This window comes from Channa argus, chromosome 9 (assembly GCF_033026475.1).
Source record: "Channa argus isolate prfri chromosome 9, Channa argus male v1.0, whole genome shotgun sequence".
Classification (NCBI taxonomy): Eukaryota; Metazoa; Chordata; class Actinopteri; order Anabantiformes; family Channidae; genus Channa; species Channa argus.
Genome location: NC_090205.1, coordinates 9,630,072 through 9,650,058, shown reverse-complemented (window position 1 = coordinate 9,650,058; position 19,987 = coordinate 9,630,072). Strand labels below are relative to the sequence as shown.

The window sequence follows — 19,987 nt, the reverse complement described above, 5'->3', positions numbered from 1 at the left end:
TTTTTAACTACTTGAAACATGTAGTAGAAATGCTAATTAAGAAAAACCCTCGTCTTCCAACACTGTGGATTTGAGTATATAATAAGAAATGGTAGAAGTAACGATAGATTTCTTTACAGGTGTAACTACAGTGAAATCACATTTTGATTGACAGGACAACCGGTTACAGTTGCGGTGCGACAAACTCTCGCAAAATAGGAAACCTCGCGTTAATACCGTGTGGTTACCAGGGGAACGCGAGATTGAAAAGTTGCTCTTGTCCACTATACGGCAAAATGAGCGCCGGGGATTTCGTGCCATTTATTCACAGATAAATATTCGTGCGTTGCACACGTTCGCTACTGAAGGAAGAAACGTAGACCCATCTGAACGCATTTGCCACTGCTATCCATTCGCTCCAAGGTTGGTATCTTAGCTAGCCGGCTAGCTTTAGTTAGCTTGCTAACGCTATCGAAGCAAGTAAACTGTCGTAGTATCCTGCTGTTAGCTTTGGTTGGTACCGAGCTAACACACTCTGTCCATCCCGAATACGATTTCTGGGTTTTCAAACAGCTTAAAGTGACGGTATCAGACTGTATTTCCGAAATAAAATAACTAGCGTTACCGGGGTCAATATGGGTTCACGTTTCCCTTTGCCTGCGGGTTTAGTTATTGACTGTTCGCGCTAAAATTCAATATGTCACTATGTGTTTGCTGTGTCCTAAAAACCAAAGGATGCCTGATTACAAACTGTTGCCAGTGTTATTTGACATACATCTTAACGTTTGCTCACCGGTTTTTGTTAGTGTGATGTGCTCTCAGTCCCCCCCGAAATACAAAACTAGAGTCGTGTGTTGTGACATTAACGTTGCACTTATTTCCACACAGGTGGGTTTGTCAGAGGAGCCAACGAATAAAACTCTGCAAAATGCCGTCAGCACAAGTCCTCCAACCTGTTCTTAAAATGAAGGTGGATGAGCTCTTTCTTAACTGGTTGAGTGATCCAGCAACCCAGTCACTACTGAAAGATTATCTTGAGCTAATAAAGAGTGGACAACACATTGATTTGTGCAGTAAGGAGACCCAGGACAAAAGGTCATTGAGCTTCAATGAAAACAACAATGTTGCATCCCAAAAGAACCTGTCCGAGAAGAAGCACGTTGCCCTCTCCAGCCCCGCATCTGCCAGTACCCTGCCCTCTGGCAGTAGTAGTAACTCCAGGGTTACAGGACCCAATGGCAGAGTATTACGGAGGTCTGTCAGCACAAAAAAGGTAAATTGTGTATTGAAACAGTAAGTTAAATGTTGCCATTGGCCATTTCTTCAATAAACCCGTTCTACATTTCAAGTTTAGAAGGTCTTAAAATTGCAGGCCCCATCGCTTTCAGCCAGGGTCGCTTTAAAGTACATTTAAAGCCGAGGTGCCGCTTGCTGTTTAACCGTGGAGCCATCTGAGGTATACGTGACATAAGGGTGTGTTGCAAGAGTTTAAGAGGTAGTCGTGGTAATGTTTTTGTCCTCCAAAAGTAGATACACCTGTGTCGTGTTTATAAAGCAAAATGAATACGTCCTTATAATCTGAGGATAGAATCTGACTGAATATTATTTATTACACTTGATTTGAGAACACTTACTCTTATAAAACCATTTTACTGGTTCAGACAAGATTTAGAAGGTCTTAAAAGGGCATGCCACAGGGTTTTTATCTGATGTTGCTTTGAATACTATAAAAACAAGGTGTGGTCTGGAGTCACCTGAAGTACCTTTTGACTTCAGGGTGTGTTGCAGAATCTTAGTTTCTGTAGGCCTTGTCTCTGTTTCTCAGCTTTTAGTAGCAGTATAGCTTATGTTACATTAAATCTATTGCATGTTTTAATTCATATTTTTAAATAGTCATACTGCATTAAAACCCACTGTGCACAGCGTCTCCTCAGCTTCAGGGCTTTGGCATAGTTTGTGCATACTCTCTTACTGTAACACCTGAATAGAACAGAGCTGCTGTTCATGTCACACCTACTTAACAAAATAGCAAAGCTTGCACCTCATTACGCATAGCATAAGTATCCAGTTAAGCATGAATTGAGTTATAAAATTGGTATTTATTGTTTAAATTCTGATATGATAAAACCTTTTTTTTTTTAAATATTTTTAAACCGGCATTCTTTCTGTCTGCCACCCTTTTACACACTTTTTTAAAAATCCTACTCATAGGGGCTTTAATTGGTTTATTTACAACCTCCTGACTGCTCAAACAATTTAATTTTTTTTATTTTTTTTTCTTTCTCAGACATGGCCCTAATGTTTCATTTGGGACCTTTTTATTTTCCCAAGCTGACCACAAGAGGCTGCTGAGTAGCCTCCAGCATTACAGACATTTGGTTGCTCTCCACTCAGCACTATCAGTGTGTAACCTCCATGTATGTAGGTATATGTAGTGACCGTAGTCAAATACTTTACAAATGTCCAGGCTTGACCCACATATTATGGGATGAGAACTGGTAGTGTCTAAACTCAGCCTGTCACTGGCACTGTTGATATTCCTGTTAGTTGTAAATGCTATGAGTGGGGTCTGCTGCTTTGGGCAGCTTGCTTATAATAAAGGCCATACAAAAAGTTAAAATGCTCAAAATGTTGTGTATATCTCTGCAGGGATTCTCACTCTCAGAATAATAGGCACACCACAACAGCCTGTAATATTTATAGACTGTAGACATTAGTGAGGTTGATGACAGTGAAACCGCCAGACAGCTGTGGACACGTGCTCTTGAGACCTTTTACATGTTGATGACATACATTATACAGGCAAGAAGAGTCTTTCAAGTGATCACTGCTGTGATATCTGTTTTTACTCTTCTCTGGCTTTTATGTTCAGTGTTTCTTACAAGATTGATAAGTAAACTTAATCTATTTTACAGAGTCTTTGTATGTGATATATGATGGAATAGTAAGAGGCCTAACAATGGGATTTAAATGTTTTGATTTCACATTCATGTGTCTTTCCTTTGAATGACCTCTGTTTTCTATTGAAACCCTCTCACCCCAGATTAATACAAAGTGACTGCTTGGACAGTTGGTGTATTCTGGTGTGATGTGTCATGGCATGTGGCCACACTGTCACTCAATATTACAGGGATTGTGAGGTTGTGTAAAGTAAGGCTTCTATTTTAAGACAACAGAATGAATTCCTGCATACTGATGCATTCTTTAAAGGATTACTCAAAAATTCAATTTATGTCACACTGATGCAGCCTGGAACAGCTGGTCTGACTTTGACATCAGACACCGATATAGATAGCCTTGGTTCCCTTGTGTTGGTATGAAACACCCAAAACTCTGCCAGTGAGTTGAGGTGTGGCAGCACATTCATCTTCTATGTGATTTACTCTGAAACCGCTTCGATTAGATGCTTCTCATCTAATTTAGACTTTCTGTTCAGCTGTGGAACCTAACCTCTAAAATAACTTGTGTGTTGTGAGCTTTTAAACAATACAGAGAAGTAAAAAATACTTTACACCATTTTTAGTGTCTGCATTCACTAGATGTCTTTTTATCACATTCTTATTTGGGCTCAGCATCATATAAGCTAAGCGAAACAGGGGTCTGGGGTCACGATATCAGTTGTCTGACCCGTCAGAGAGAACCTTTTGTCGAACTGTTTCCCACACATGCTTTTATCTCCGAATGTTGATAGATTATGAGGGTAAAGTAGACATTTTCAAAACTTTTGTTATTGTTAAGAGTTTAATCTAGGTGAGATGGCTAAAAGACGAAACAGTTGTCTGTCAGCCTAAGCATTCTTATGAATGAGCTCTGTGGCACCTTCTAGAATGCTTTTTATGCAGACTTGACCTGTTATTTGTGCATAAGGTACTAATGGAGTGTGATCGATATGTATAAATAATTTCTAGCTAGTTTATTACAGAGCCACACTAGGGCTGTTGCAGTATAGAAATCCTGGTAACTTAAATGTTACCGCCAAGGGCCACCTTGGTGCTGGTCCCGGGCCCAGATAAAACGAGAGGGTTGCGGCAGGAAGGACATTGTGGAACATGTTCCTCTGTGGCGACCCCTGAAGGGACAAGCCAAAAGCCGTAGATCTTTGAAGTGTGGAGCCCTTGTGCACTGTAACACCATATCTGCTGCTCCTTTGCTCCACCTCTAGTGCTATTAAGACTTGATTTTGATCTTGAATTGTTTCACACATCATGATCTACATGCTGACATTCCTGAAGCCCACTATGCTGTCCCTTAGTCAGGCTTATTTTTGGCCCATGCTCACATGTATCCCAAATCCCCATCTCAGACATCTGATTGTAGTGGATTGAACTGGAGCTTTCTGGATTTTACAGCAGCATCAATTCTGTACCCAGACTGTGAACCAATTGTGGCTGTAACCGGGGGTGTGTATAATATTTAGAGTGACCCCTTTGTGAACATACTGTGGTACAACTCACTAGTTCAATCACGTTAGTTCCTCACATACAAAAAACAGCCAGCCAGTGTTTGCAGGACATCATGTGTGTTTGTATTGACAGTTTGCTGAGGCCCTCAGGGGAGTTTCAGTCAAGTTTCCTTATCCTTTAGGTATGTATTTCTATTCCCTGTGGCTTCCAATCTGCCCTGCCTGTTGTCTCTTTGATATAACAGTTTTAGATAAACAATTTTGAACAACCAGTTGATTGAAGCTCAGCTAAAATGCAATGTCCCCTATCAAATGGTCATCTGGCTGCAGGAAACATCCATACCTACCATTATTAACTCTAGACAGTTGCTGTGTCTAAAATCAGCCCCTACTCACTCATTCCCTACTATATAATAAACACCAAGTATTTCACTCAATAGTAAGCAGTCATTTAGCATTTTGGACACATTCTAAACGTCATCACGAACATCTGCTTGAGCCGCAACACTGTATTTTCTCATCTCTAAAACTGGGAGCATTGCATTGTGGGATCGTTAGCAGAATGTTGTGTACATGCCAAGTACACTACTTCTAGTGTTGCATTGTGGGATACTTTGAGTGCATTATATAGTGAAGAGATTTACACACTCAACATTCTGACACTACTACAAAATCACAAACACACTATATAGTGAGTAGGGGGTAATTTCAGACGCAGCCAATTTGTCTCATAAGCTTATCAGTTATGTAATTAAGTGAACATTACTGCACACTTGTCAACGTTCTGTAAAATCCAATTTAGCACTTTACAAATTCTACATATTGTGTGGTAAGACGGAGTTCTTGTGTTTGTTTGTTTGTTTGTTTGTCACAGTGACCAATTATTGTGTGGTCATAATACATTAGCAGGCTGTCTGGCTCCCTCTGAATATGATGTTGTTTGGACTGCCAGCAATGCCTCTAAGATTATTTGGGGAGTAATAGTTGGAGCTTGCCCATCCTGGTCATTTAAAAGGCACAAAGTCCTGCAGGAAGCTTAGAATCAGAAACTTTATGTTTTTGTGCATATCCTCAATACAGTAAAAGCTGCTGTTCTCACCAAATTTGCCTGTGCAGCACATCAGGCTGTTTCTGCACGTGTAAACCAGCACATCATTATGCCACCTGCATTTTGCGACCTCTGTCTATTGTACAGATTTAAGATTTTGTTTACTCCAAGTCAAAAAAAAAAAAAACAGATTGTGAGTTGACAGTTTTGTGTGATCTACCCAGTTTTATCTTGACCTTATTGCTTTCTTTTCCATGTCTGTTTTGAATTTATAAACATAAACAAAAGGCAGCCATTGTGAAAAAACACCATTTGAACAGCTTATCGAACATGTGCAGTGTCCTGCATGGAGGATAACAGGAACTTGGTTTGAGTGGAAACCAGTGGAAAACTGTGGACTTCATGATCCTGTCATCTAAAAATACTGTGGGTGTGTGCGCACCCTCTGTGTACAATAACAATAACATGACCAAATGTAGGTTTATTTATATTATGTATTATTGCAGACATCTCTAAACTAATCATGTTTAATTAACATCTGTATCAACAGGCATGTAGGCCTTAGGCTTTCCCTGTGAGTAGTCTGTGTAATGAAGGCAACCCCAGAGCTGTTAGATCAGCATATTTATGAAGAATTTGTGTAATTGCCATCACACCAGGACAACAGTAACCGGAAGCGGATGTTTGTTTGGGAACTTAAGTTACCCTCTTATTTCTCTAGATCCAGTTTCCGAGACTGTCCCAACATTGCTTGCTTGTTCTTTTAATAGACACAGACTGGGTCAGTCGTCATTCTTTGAATTTGACATCCAGCCCCGTATACCCCCCCCCCCCCCTTACATACACACACACACACACACACAGCCCATCAACTATAATAAGATGTGCAATGGCTGGCATCCCAGGCTTGTACAAGGAAGGCAAATCAAACACCACCATAAGACAGAATGCAAAATAGTTGTATTCCCTGTTTCATATGTAGTTTGTCATCTAGCGATACATTGTTATCTATTATTAAGTAGTCAAACGTTGTTGTGTTCTGTTTGCCTATACCTCATTAAGTTCATTTTATTAATCTACTCTAAACATACGTGAAAACATTCCCTAATATTCCATGACTTGAGGGGTTTTATTAACATTTTTCGCAAGTTTCACTGAAGTATTTGGTAGTGTTGGAGCTTTATAAAGATCCATTAGTAATAGCAGTAGAAGTGTGTCATCATGAAATTGAGGTGCATCAGTTTGCTTATGTGTCTGCTGCAAGCTGCAACAACAGGTTTTTACATAACCTTCCATTAGTACTGAGGAATGAAAACTGGAAAGGGCAGATCCTCTACACTCACCCCTCCCATCCCACACATACACTAAGTGACTCCCATACACATACACCCTGTTACTCCTTATCTCCCCAGCAGCTTTGAGGCAAGGGCTCTCTGACCCTGTGCAGTGTGTGTGTGTGTGTGTGTGTGTGTTTGTGTGTTGTGTAGAGGCTGGGACAGAGCAGCAGGCAGTGCGGAGATCGTGCGACCAGATCTGGAATGAGAGTGTGTCACAGTAGCAGCTGCTCCCTTGCATTACTCTGACAGAGGACAATCACAGCATTATAGAAACAGAGGACTTCCACTGCTGCCATTGCCCTCTACCTACAATTCTGACCACAACTAAGTGATTTTTTTTTTTTTAAATCAAGAGATCATAACTGGATTGAGTGTTGTGATTGTTTATGTGTTTCCCATCGTGTTTGGCGTGAGGATGAGGATGAGGGAGTTGTCTCTGCGTCAGGACCCTGACCTGAGGAAGGAGTTGGCTCTGCTGGCACGCGGTTGTGACTTTGTTCTGCCCTCTCGATTCAAGAAGAGGCTCAGAGCTTTCCAACAAGGACAGGCAGGTGTTTAAAAGAATGTACCTTGGCCTGTCAGCCTGTGGCAGTTTTCTAAGTGTTGACTGGTATTTATGTGCGTAATGTTTTGGTATCCAGATTGGATTGTAGTACGGCTGAACTACTTTATATGTAATCATTCCTATCAGCAATTATTTATAACAAAGTGGAACTATCTGTATTGTTAGGGCCAGTAATCCCTTTGAGAAATGGGGACAAATAAGATCAAATTGTTAGGCAGTTACTTTTGCAGTTCTTTGTCTTCTTTACTTTGTGCAAAAGTTATGAGATGTAAGACTTGGTTATGATATCAGTTTGTATAGTATGTTGTACTCAGCCTATGTCCTGTTGTCTTTTAGATCACATCATGGTGAATGTGTAAAATGTCATGTGCCATAGCAGTTGTGCTCAAGACCTCGGTGGTTAGCATGAATCAAGAGAGAGTGGGGAAGGTGCAGGGCAAAGCCACAGGAGATGTTTATGTCCTTTTATAGCCATGGCTGACACCAACACACTGAACAGTAGAGCAGATGATCAGGAACATGAATCTTTCTACAGGCTAAAATAGGAGGATTAACACTAAAAGAATACAGCCAAACATTCAATTTAAGCTGGTAGCCATACATGTAAAAATAGACATTATGTCCCATCTTTATAATTTTCAGGGTTTTGGATCTTGTTGTTTGCACTTTCATTTTTGCAGACCCGATGACACACACAGGCTCTGTCAATTCAGTTGTGTAGGACCAAAACAACAAGATGGTAGTAGTATCCTTTAGCATAGGGGTGTGTGTGTGTGTGTGTGTGTGTGTGTGTGTGTGTGTGTGTTTATTCTTAATTAGTTCTTAAGTTTGAAATGTCTGTGAAGAGTGAAAGCTTAAAGCTGATTTTAGGAAGTGGCTGATATGGGCAATGTAACAATTTTGGATCTATATTTAGTATTAGTTGTATGACTGTGAAAAAAATCTTCTCTGGTCCGTGTCCTTTTTAGCAAGACACAGTCAGTTTAGGTTTTGTCAGTGAATATGATTGCAACATAGTATGTCAGCTGTGTTCAGTTGGTGTGGTAATTCATACAGATTAAGGGTGGCTGCAGGCTGGGGGCGGCTGTAGCTCAGTTGGTAAGGCAGTCATCCACAGACCACAGGGTCAGTGGTTCAATCCCCAATTACAGCTATATGTTGAAGTGCCTCTGGGCAAGACACTGAACACCCATTCCTCAGCTGTGCAGCGCTGGTCCAGTAGAAATGTGGGAGGGTTGCGTCAGGAAAGTCGTCCAGTGTAAAAACTGTGCCAAATCAACATGTGGACAATGATCCGCTGTGGTGACCCTGAACTCACGGGATAAGCCGACAGGATAAAAAAAACAAAAAAACATCTACAATACCTATGCACCTAACACATTCACATCACATGCCAATCCTGCTGGGGACTTTTTGCTTTCTTGCTCTAAACTAAGGCGGAGAGGAAACATTTGTTTACCATCTGAAGCTGTTATTGAACCGACAAAGAAAATGTTAGAATCATGCTGACTGACATGTCAGAGTAATAATACAGGATTTTATTCAGATATTACTGCTAAGTTTTTTGATTGCCACATAAGTAACACTAATAGTAGTGCATTGGTGACAATATGATGTAATACCAGTTTGTTCAATGTAATGTGCATGCTAACCACAAGCAAAACTCAGCAGTGTTACAACAAAGTTGAATCATGAGACAGGTTTGTTTGTTTTTTCTTGTGTAACAGTCAAAGTTTCCATAAACAGAAGCAAAAGGGCTATAAGTAAAATATCCTTACAAACATGGCTCCAAGTGTGTTAGAAAGTTTGCTGCATTCTAACTAAATTCTAAACCTTTGTTGACGTGTGGATGATCCAAAAATTAAAGTTGACTAACACAAGCACACATCAAGCAAACACAACAACACGTAAATATAGCAAGTTAGCTATAAGTTATCACTTACCGGTTGAAAAGCAACAATCCCAGGTCCGCTTCTGTCTTTTGTCCCTTCTACTGGCAAGTAACAAGTGCCAAGTAAAAGCAACTCCAATACTTACTCTCTTTCTAGTCTCTCTTTTTCTCATCCTTGCTTATAAAATGTCTTCTTGCTCCCTTTGGGATGTGTTTAGTTATGCTAATAGCCGTGGATGTATTGCATGGTGCTATAAAGTGGTGTTACATAGAGGTCTCTGTGATGCTCCAACTCCAACTTCAACTCCAGTATCAGAAGATTTTGCCTGCTTTCACAATGACAGAGATGATGTTATCTACCTTATTACAAGACCATGTACCATCAAAATGTTCCATGCCAGTTATTTTATTGTAAAATGTTAAATAATGGGGCTTTAATTGTGGTTTTTAGCAACTAAAATGAATAAAACCATTGTACATGGATTATTGTTATGTCAGTTAACATACATACTTTTTAATTGAAATCTGTTAGGCTAATAATGCATTATGGGGCAATGTCTCTTAAAAATAAATGGATTATGAATGTTATTGGTGATTAGTCACAACTCTTCCCTGATGGGCCTTTGGGCTGCTGAGAGCTGTGGGTACATGATTGCTAGCAGTAAAGTGTTTGCTGAGGCAAGCCCTGGCACATGGTGGAATGCCTGAGGAGTTAGCGTTTTCTAGCATCAGTGGCTAACAGTTTATTTCTGTTTATCTCAGGCCCAGGTGAGGACAGAGGAACCCATCACCACAGCGCTGAGTGAAAGCATTCCAAAGTTTTACTTCCCACAGGGCCGGCCCCAGGCCAACCTCAACATCGATGGACTCATTTCTAAAATTGAGAAAATATTTTCCCAATTCCCAAATGAAAGGGCCACCATTGAAGACATGGGGCAGGTTGCCAAGGTGAGAGTGTAATTTGTAGCAACGAGATTCAGCTGCCACCCAGCAAATTATTTTCATTAGTGCTATTTAGCTTCTGACTTAATGAATGTCTGCTGATTTTTTTTTTTATTTTTTTAGTTTTTTTTTTTTTTTTTTTTTAAACCCCACGGAAAAATATGATCTCCTTGAGAAATGTGAGCAACGGATTAAGGGGAACTTGGGTGTAGAGAGAAATGACAGCTAGATTTCCTCAGGGAACTCTTTAAGGGCTGAAACCATCCAATCATTTTTTGGTGTTACTATGCTTTTTCTTTCTGCCTAAAATATTCAAATGTATCTAAAGTTTAAGTGTTCATTTAATTTCTTAATTTAAGTCTCTTCTTCCGCACCACACACTATCACATCTCGTATTCCTCCGTGTCTCTTCAGGCCTGTGAATGCCCTCTCTATTGGAAAGTGCCATTGTTCAGCTTGGCTGGAGGCGACAGGACGGGCTTCATATCTGTTCACAAGTTTGTGGCTATGTGGAGAAAGTAAGACAATAGCTTCTCTTATTCTCATTAGAATGAAAATGGCCTAGTAAATCTCATCTGAACAATGATGGCAATCACTGAAACTGCTTGCAGCTTTTTGTCATTTTGAGATTTTCCTTTACATTCTTAGACATAAATGAAAGGTCACAAAAACCTCACAAACACCAACAACAGACTAATTGCTGTATGAACTGCATACAGTATATAAATGAAAACACCCATTCAGTGTCTTTCTGTGGGAAATTGAAAGGAATAGCACCATAGCACTTTTGTACTCATGGTTTTAGACTTAGCTGTATGCTGTTGTTTGCAATAAGCATGGTCTTGTATTAATGTGTAAGCCTTCAGAGAAGTAGACAGACCTGACTTTTGACTTTGGCTCATGACTAACCCATTCTTAGATGAGAGGCCACAACAGATGCTTTCATTATTGTCCTGTAACTACCATAGCACTCCATGCTTGTAATGACCAGGCAGTGATTCAGAATCCTAATTTCAGAATGTATTAAACCTCCACTTGCAATTTTTAGGGCTACTATTTAAACCTTGTGTTGCTAAATGAATGGTTTAAAAAAACATAGGGAACATAAGAGGGAAAGCGGGAGTAACCTTTCAACCATCTGTTCTCTCTTTTCCTCTCCAGAACTCTGCAGACCTGTCACGATGAGGCTTCTAAATTTGTGCACCTCTTGGCCAAGCCAGGCTGTAATTACCTGGAACAAGACGACTTTATTCCATTCCTGCAGGTACTGGCAGCAGCACTTGCAGGGAGAGGGCTGGACTTGGCAATACTCCATAGCAAAATTGCATTGACTTGGGTGGTAGTGTGAACTGGACTTAATATTTGAACTGTCCTGCTGAGGCAGCGCTTTTTCATGGGGCAGAGGACTAATTCATGGATGTTGCTATAAGCCAGTATTACAGTGTTGGGACATTCCACTGGTGCAGGATTCAAGCTCAGCAGAAAATAAATAAGCGTAGATAGGAATAAAAATCTCATGAAATAGCGTCTGAATCATTCTAGAAAATATAGACCCTAAGTCATCAGATTGTTTCATGTGCATGTTGGGCACGAGGATGACTTTGGTCAGTCTTACAATGTCGACGTGCTGAGCTGATTCTTTATATTCTCCTTCCACCTGACACGCTGTTGGTTTGTTTCACTGGCCCCACCCTACACCTGATTCATTTTCATTCTGGCAGGAGCTGCTCAGCTGTGCTGAACACCCGTTAGCATACCAGCAGAGATGCCTTGTGGCACACACGGTTTAATTTGTATGGTTCCGCTCAGCGAATCGCCTTTGACTGTTTTGATGAATGAAAGGCGGATTGCAGTGGAGTAGATTTGACTGTCCCCGCCTGTTTCCTGTGCCTTGTGATTTATGTGTTTCTCTATGATTTAATTTCTCACAGTAAGAGTCAAAGAGGCATGACGGCTGGCCCTGAAATAGGGCCTTTTAATTTCATTGCCGCCTTCGTATTTATGTCAACAATTCCTTTCCAAAGAAGAAGGGAAGGGGCTAGAATAAAAGAATTATTTGAAGGGGGAGTTTTTTGAGGTTGTTATAGTAGTGAGATAAACATGCAGTAGAACCAAAATTAACTGTGTATTGTTTTCAGGATGTGGTGAATTCACACGCAGGTCTTGCCTTTTTAAAAGAGGCGCCGGACTTTCATTCACGATACATCACCACGGTATGTAAACATAACCTACATGACAGCTTATTGCTACTGCAAAATGGCAAATATTAGAAACATTAAATGACACTACAATCCTCATGAATTAATTATACCCCATAATAGTGTTGTCTGTTTTTTCAGGTGATTCAAAGGATATTTTATAATGTGAACCGGTCATGGACTGGAAAAATAACATGTTCTGAGCTCAGGAAAAGTAATTTTCTTCAGGTATATGATTCTGTATTCACTGATTCCCTATGTCTTTTTAGATTTGCATTGAGATGCAAACCTCTTAAATCAAGATTGCAAGAATCAAAGGTCACTGAAATCTTTAAATTAAACAGTTCCTTAGTCCTCCATTTTTCAGTTTAATAGATATCTTAATGATTACTTTTTTACCATTGCTACACTTGTGTATAATTTTTCTACCCTAATGATATTTTGCTTTTTTGGCCTAAACAAAATTACTATTACCAAATAACATTTTATTGAAAGACAAAAAAAAAACACCTCAGCTCGTTTTCTACTTTTTCTGCTATTTCTGTCTGATAACATGGAGGACGAAGTGGTAGCAGGAATTGATCAGTTATTTTCCTAATCTGGCTGTAAATTCAAAGTTTAGTGCACCATAATGTTTGTATGATTGGTTAGAAAACTCAGTCTTTTGTGTACATCTATTGCAAAAGTAGGGTATAGTACGGACATTTTAGATTGATGTACCTCTTCAAAATGTGATGGATTTCAAGATATAGTTTGGATAATAACTTACTCTCAGGTAATTGTACAATAATTTCACACTTTTTCTGTCGTAACTTTTTTCCCTGCTCTACTAGAATGTGGTGTTACTAGAGCAGGAGGAAGATGTAAACCAGCTGACAGACTTCTTCTCCTATGAACATTTCTATGTCATCTATTGCAAGTTCTGGGAGCTGGACACAGACCATGATCTCTACATAGATCAGAAGGATCTGGCACGGCACAATGACCAAGGTGGATATGCAAACCTCCCTCATATACACACACACTACTGGCCTTAAAATAAATTAATGTAAAGTGTTTTTTTTTATATATATATATATATATATATATATATATATATATATATATATATATATATATATATATATATATATATATATATATATATATATATATATATATATATATATATATATATATAGCCATATATTGCAAAAAGATGGGACTACGCCATGTCTTAAAGTCAGACACACATATTGTGTGATTGAGTTATATCAGTGTGGAATGGAAAATTAAATTGAAATGAGAAAAGATCATAGCTGAGACTTTGTCAGAAGCGAAGCACATAAATTTACTTTTATATTACCTGTTAGTACAGTCAGACTGAAACTACATGTGTCAATAAAATGTATTTGTAAATGTTATTTGGTCCAGGTCCTGTCTACTGCTCAAGTAAAAACATATATTATAAACATATATACTGGCACACACACTCCACACACACACACTCCACACCACATGTTCTTAGTTGACGGTCTCTGAGTGAGGCAGGGGAAATGAGACACAAGATCAATAAGGGAGCAGCATATATACTCTGCTGCAATGACGCGATGTCTGGAACAATTTCTACTACTATACACTCAAAATGATGACCAGAGGATTTATAGTATTGTCAAGATTAAAAAAAAGCTACATGAGGCAGTCTGAATTTACAGTCTGTGAGAATGGATTACACGTGTTGTTGGAAACATACTACTTTAACTGAGAGCTGTTGTCTGAGAGAAAGTATTTTTCCCAAAGTCTGGATTATAAGTAATCTTTTGACACATATTTTCCAGCCATCTCACATAGGATGATTGAGAGGATATTCTCAGGGACCGTAACAAGGTAAGTCAGAAAGGTCTGACTTTAAATTATGCATAAAGGAGCCATAAATAAATAAATAAAACAGACTCATGTCCATTTTACATTGTTGGTCCGCCGCTGCTGGTTACTACTGGTTTTCGTCTTTTATTCTTCAGGGACAGACGAGTTTATAAGGAGGGGCGGCTAAGTTATGCCGATTTTGTCTGGTTCCTCATCTCTGAGGAGGACAAGAAGACTGACACCAGGTATCCAAACACGCAAACATGTCTACACTACTTTCTGCCTACCATTCCCCAATATGCATTTGTTGAAGATATGAAATTTATAGTCGGGAAAACGCTACACCTTTCAGTGTTGACATAAAATAAGGATGATCCAGAATGATCCAAAATCTTAATTTATTTCTCACAGCAAAATAAAATATTGATCTTTTTTACAGCAGACATTAATATGAGTGAGTTTAAAAGTCCTATTACTATTCATGCTAATTAGCTTGAATTCCATCTGCATAGAAGAGCGCTTATGTAGTTGATAATTGAAAAAGAACTTTTCTACATGGATGAATGAGGGCGTGATCTTTGGACATAGTCACACCGTCACCATTTTTTGCTAAAATGCAACCATGCCCACTCCATGGTTTTTATCTGTGTCCAGTATAGAGTACTGGTTCCGCTGTATGGACGTGGATGGGGACGGGGTGCTCAGCATGTATGAGCTGGAGTACTTCTATGAGGAGCAATGTCAGAAGCTTGAAGCCATGGCTATTGAGCCCCTTTCCTTTGAGGACTGCCTCTGCCAGATGCTTGACCTTGTTAAGCCTGAGGTTGAAGGTAAGACCCTTTTTACCTTTTATACACTTAGAGGTTCCCACATCAGATCCACGGATTTAAAGCGTGTTGAAGTTTCACATGTATTTTGACATTTTTCATGGGATTTAGGCTCTATGGCAAAGGCATAATAATATAAAGATATTGTATTTAACGATCAGGAGGATGACATAATATGCACATAAAATCAGTCTAATTGAGTTGTCACATAACTCAGTGAATGTCCAAAACACCAGGAATGCAGATTGCTTTTATTGAAATTATCATCTGCTTCTCTATGTAGCAACAAAAAAACTTAAATGTGTGCCTGATTCTGAGAAACAACAATCGCATGAAACCATTTGAGGTGTTGCAGAGCCCATATCTGTTCAGGTCATGTAAGATCATCATCATAATCAGTACTTTTATTTATAAAGCCTAAAATTTTATTTTTATATATATATATATATATATATATATATATATATATATATATATATATATATATATATATATATATATATATATATATATATATATATATATATATATATATACACACACACACACACACACACACACACACACACACACACACAATAAATTATTTAACAGGAAAAAAGATGGAAGAAACTTAAGTAAGACAACTGTAGAGGGACCCTCTTCCAAGATGAACAGATATGCAGTAGATACCAATGAATAGCAATTTAGTACAATCAAGATGAGTTATAAACATATGAAGGACATGATCAGGGAGGAAAGTACATTTTTTTTAAGCTTAAACCTAAAGATGACTGTCATTGTTCCTGAGTGTCAGTTGCATGAAAGGTTAGCTTGGCACAATGTCATCATCACAATGATGTGTCAGATTAGTTTGTTCAGATTTGTGGACAAATTAGAAAATCTCTGTAATAATTTAAGAACACCCATTTACATGAATCATCACATTTGAGTAAAGCTGTCAAAAGTGAATATTTGTCCTTGCCCAGGTAAGATCACACTGCGGGATCTCAAGAAATGCAAGTTGTGCCACGTCTTTTTTGACACCTTCTTCAACATTGAGAAGTACCTGGACCATGAGCAAAAGGACCCTTTCGCTCTCATGAGGGTAAGTTTAAACCCAGATACAGTGTCACAGGATGTGAGATTAGTATCGTGGCTTCTTTTCCTGTCAAAGCTCAACTGGATCGTTTAATTTGTCATGTTTTTAAGGAGATGGAGACATATGGCCAAGAGATTTCAGATTGGGAGAAATATGCCGCAGAGGAGTACGACATCCTAGTGGCAGAGGAGGCTGCAAATGATCAGTGCAATGAAGTGTAAGTGTGACTTCACTCCACAGTCTGTCAGATATGGCTACAGCTGCAACTGGGGACAAAAATGTGATAATTATTTCTAAATGACACGTTTTGGATTTAAGTGAAAAATAAAAGTAAAACTTGATCTCTCCCACTCATAAGAAAATTTCTTTATTAATTTCCTTACTATATAAAAATAGTCTTAAATAAAGCCTGATGACTGTGTGCACAACACTTCTGAGACATGTTTTGGAGGGATTCTAACAGTATAATTTGTTAGTGAAAGTAGCTTCAGCTTTAGCTAGTCCTAAAATCAGGGGTTCAAACAACAGCAATAAAGCTGGATCAATTTTGTTTGCAGTTAATTTTCACGCATTTGACAAAAATTCTTTTAATTTGTGTCACTACCAGTATCAGAATCCATTTCCTGCTCTTTGTTTTGTAATGTAGTGTATTTATATTGTTAATTTTACAAATCAATAAATGAATTACAATGGAAGATTAAAAACAATTTTATGCAAATGGAATTAACTTTTTTAAAGTGTAACATTTGCACTTCTGCACATTCTTAAGTGCAGGTTTTAATGGTTTAAGAAATATTGATCCTCCATAATAATGTTCACTAATTAGAGTACAATTTATCATGATTGTCAGTGCTGCAGCACCCAAATTCTGTGATTATCAATTGAGGAAAATTATAAACCACATTGGCAGCAGATGGCAAGAAAAAGCTAAGGTTTAAATAATTTTTGTTTAAGTAAGGGGTTGTCAGAAAGTGTTGGACAGGGTTGTGAGATCAGCTAAGGACAAGTTGACTGCCTTGTGTCTACATGAGACAGCTCGGTGTCTCATTGGTAAAACTGAGGATTCTGTCCAGCTGCAGAGCTCCTGTTAGAGTTAGTCAGTGATAGATGAGGCTGTTGACAGGTCTGTTGTGTGGCGGTTTTAGGAGCACCACCGACTGCTAACGACCGACTGCTAACCACGGCAGGTAAGACAAACAGGTTACCAGCAGGAACTAAGTGTTTTCTCTTCCTCTACTTTTTCTGGGCAAATCTGGCCCTAATCCCACTCCTAGCTTCTACCCATACCCTACCAGTCTCAGTGTACTGTTGATAGCAGACAGATCATCCAAGAAAATATAGTTGACCAATTTAAATTAACTAGTTTAAAAACTTTGGATTTCATTTAATTTTAAAGAATGAGAAGTTGTCAAGTTCTAGAAGCAGCCGTTTTGTTTTAGCTCCTATTGTAGTGCTGCTTGCTCACTTGGTTAACAGTGAAATGTTCTCCAGTTAGTTGGTTAATTATTAAGTCTACATCTGGGGCTGGGTGTTTGGTTTTATTTTTAATTTCTTTCCCTCGCTGAGCATTCATTGTGTTTTTCAGTATTATGAGTATCGTAATTTTTTGTTAAAACAATAAATCTATACATAAATGTTCCAGTTCTAAAGGGATTCATTATATTTTTGACACCGTAGTTTTTTTTGTCACTAAGCACAATATGATGTGTATGAGCTAGGAGTTCTTATGTTTTTATCCTGCCTCTTTTATAAAACAAAAACCTTTGCTCCTGTAATATCTCCTCTTCAGGCCTTCAAATTGTGCTCCTGTACCTGTGAACTCTGAGGAATATTGACATTTCAGGAAATATACTGGTTTGCTTTCTTGGAAATGTCTTTACAATAAATTTGAACCTGCCACTTGTAGCAAGGTAATCCACCACATTTACAGGCACCTGTAAAGCTCACTAATTGTTAAACCTTGGACAGACAAATTCAACTAGAGCCCAGGTTCTTTTTTTATTTTCTGCCCAGCTTACTATTCACCTGTTTCTGTCTTTATCATCTTCTAAAATGTCCTTTTCCCTCCTACATGCTTTTGGTTTTTACTCTTTTACATTCTCTTGATATTTAAAGTTATTTTATAAACATTTAAATGTTGTGTTTGCCAGCTACCAGCTAATGATGTTTTATATCCAGACAGACATAGGCCAGCTGTTTCCCCATTTTCTTTGTTGCTAAGCTAAGCCAAGAAAAAAAGCAAATGAGCATATATTTCACAAATGTCAGACTGTTCCTTTAAGACATTTATCCTTTTACATGTTCACCACTATGTATGACTGTCATATTTTTTTCTTGACTGTGTAATGTTCTAATCACCCACTTTGCTTTAGAAAAAAGAACTTCTCTTTTTGAGTTGTGTGTTACATATATTTTATTTCTCTGCGTTTCTGTTTAGGTATGATAATCCTTTAAGCCCTTTGGGACAGCACATCACCAGTGAGCTGGGACTCACAAAGAGACACTTCTTTGAAATCCCCAGTCCGCACTGCAACTTGGACCTGGATGAATATGAGTATGAAGATGACTTTGAATGACCCTTGATCCTGTGGTGTTTTCTCACAAACCTGCTGAGCACTGCACGTTCTCAGGGGTGAAGCTGAAACTGCAGTGTTGGTGACTGAGATTTGCAGGTTTAAGCCTGATTTCCTCACCTGCCTAACCAGAGTGTGCGCAAATCCAGAAGACACATTCAAAGCACTGGTGGGGTCCGATGTGCTGAGAAATGGACACATTATCACACATTTGTCTAACAAGCAATATGAAGTAGTCTGAGCAGAAGGTAGTTCGACACTGTTGCAGAAAATGCAATTTTCACATCTGACAAAATGTGCTGGTTGTGACTCCCGTGTCACAGCCAGCATGTTTTAGACCTTTGCTCCCTCCTCACATGTTAACACAGGAAAGGTTCTGCATGTAATGCTTGGGTGTTGTACATCTCATCAACGTCAGTATTGTGTTATTGTATTCACAGGCGCTAAGACACATCTTCACACACTTTAGCTCCCTGAATAGCTGGATAGAAACCATGTTAATTTGATTCATGTTTCCTTAGCTAATTTTCATTTAAAGTCATTGGCTAATGTTACATTCCAGTGATCACTCTGAAGGTTTCCTATAAGGCACTAAATTCATTGTTTGCTGCGATGAGATGTTACTGTAAATGCCAAGCAAGCCTCAGTTTAGCCTCATTTGCACACACAAGAACACAGTTTAGATAACCACACAACGTGTGTTGTACATTCATTATGTCACGGACTCTGTGTGTGTGAGATAAGGTTATAAATTATTAGCTACATTTATAAATAATTGTAAATAATTATGTGGTGCTTGCTGTGTTGTAAATTATTTTGCCAAGAGTTTTAGACAAAAATTTTCTATGTTATAAGTACTTCATTTCAATGTACTTTGACAGAACAAAAGGAACCAATTTTAAAATGTTTTGTTTTTCTCTACATGAACAATAAAGCTTTTGGTTAATGGAAAAGTAAATAAATTGAACGGGGCCATAGTAAAAACTGCTTGTGATATGTTCACTTGTGGATTGTGCAGGCCACATGTGCCTGTCAGAGGAATAGCACTGGAAACATTTCCAGAATGTAAAAAGCACTTTGGTTGTGGTTAATGCTTCTGTCAACGTTAAGTAAGTGCTGCTGCTGTACACAAATGACCAATGTTATAAAGGTTGTCTTCATTTATTATGTGGAAGAAGGTTTGAAAAATTTACACTATAAAAATGAACTTGTTAATTTCGGTTTGGAGAAATGTACTTGTATGAATTATTATTTTAATATAAACTAATTAACAGTAAACTAGTAAAACAGTCATTTTTG

At 38.5% G+C, this 19,987-nt stretch overlaps 1 protein-coding gene across 7 annotated transcripts; it reads left to right on the top strand.

Moving 5' to 3' along the window:
• Nucleotides 1-211: 211 nt before the first annotated feature.
• Nucleotides 212-19,908, top strand: ppp2r3b (protein phosphatase 2, regulatory subunit B'', beta). Of its 7 annotated transcripts, none has more exons than XR_010915173.1 (15): nt 212-402; nt 868-1,252; nt 9,985-10,170; nt 10,579-10,682; nt 11,326-11,428; nt 12,303-12,377; nt 12,504-12,590; nt 13,196-13,352; nt 14,180-14,228; nt 14,363-14,452; nt 14,862-15,037; nt 16,003-16,121; nt 16,226-16,332; nt 17,905-18,025; nt 18,553-18,691. XR_010915173.1 is itself a non-coding variant. In XM_067515518.1 (15 exons), exons 2-14 carry the CDS (start codon nt 908-910, stop codon nt 17,277-17,279), a joined length of 1,617 nt encoding a protein of 538 aa, XP_067371619.1. In that variant the 5' UTR covers nt 212-402; nt 868-907; the 3' UTR covers nt 17,280-17,302; nt 18,553-18,692. The 7 variants fall into 7 exon arrangements, 6 of the variants coding, with proteins under 6 accessions (XP_067371619.1, XP_067371615.1, XP_067371616.1 ...); XM_067515518.1 differs by lacking the exon at nt 17,905-18,025 and adding an exon at nt 17,261-17,302 and having other exon boundaries at nt 18,553-18,692; XM_067515514.1 differs by lacking the exon at nt 17,905-18,025 and having other exon boundaries at nt 18,553-19,908.
• Nucleotides 19,909-19,987: the final 79 nt, after the last annotated feature.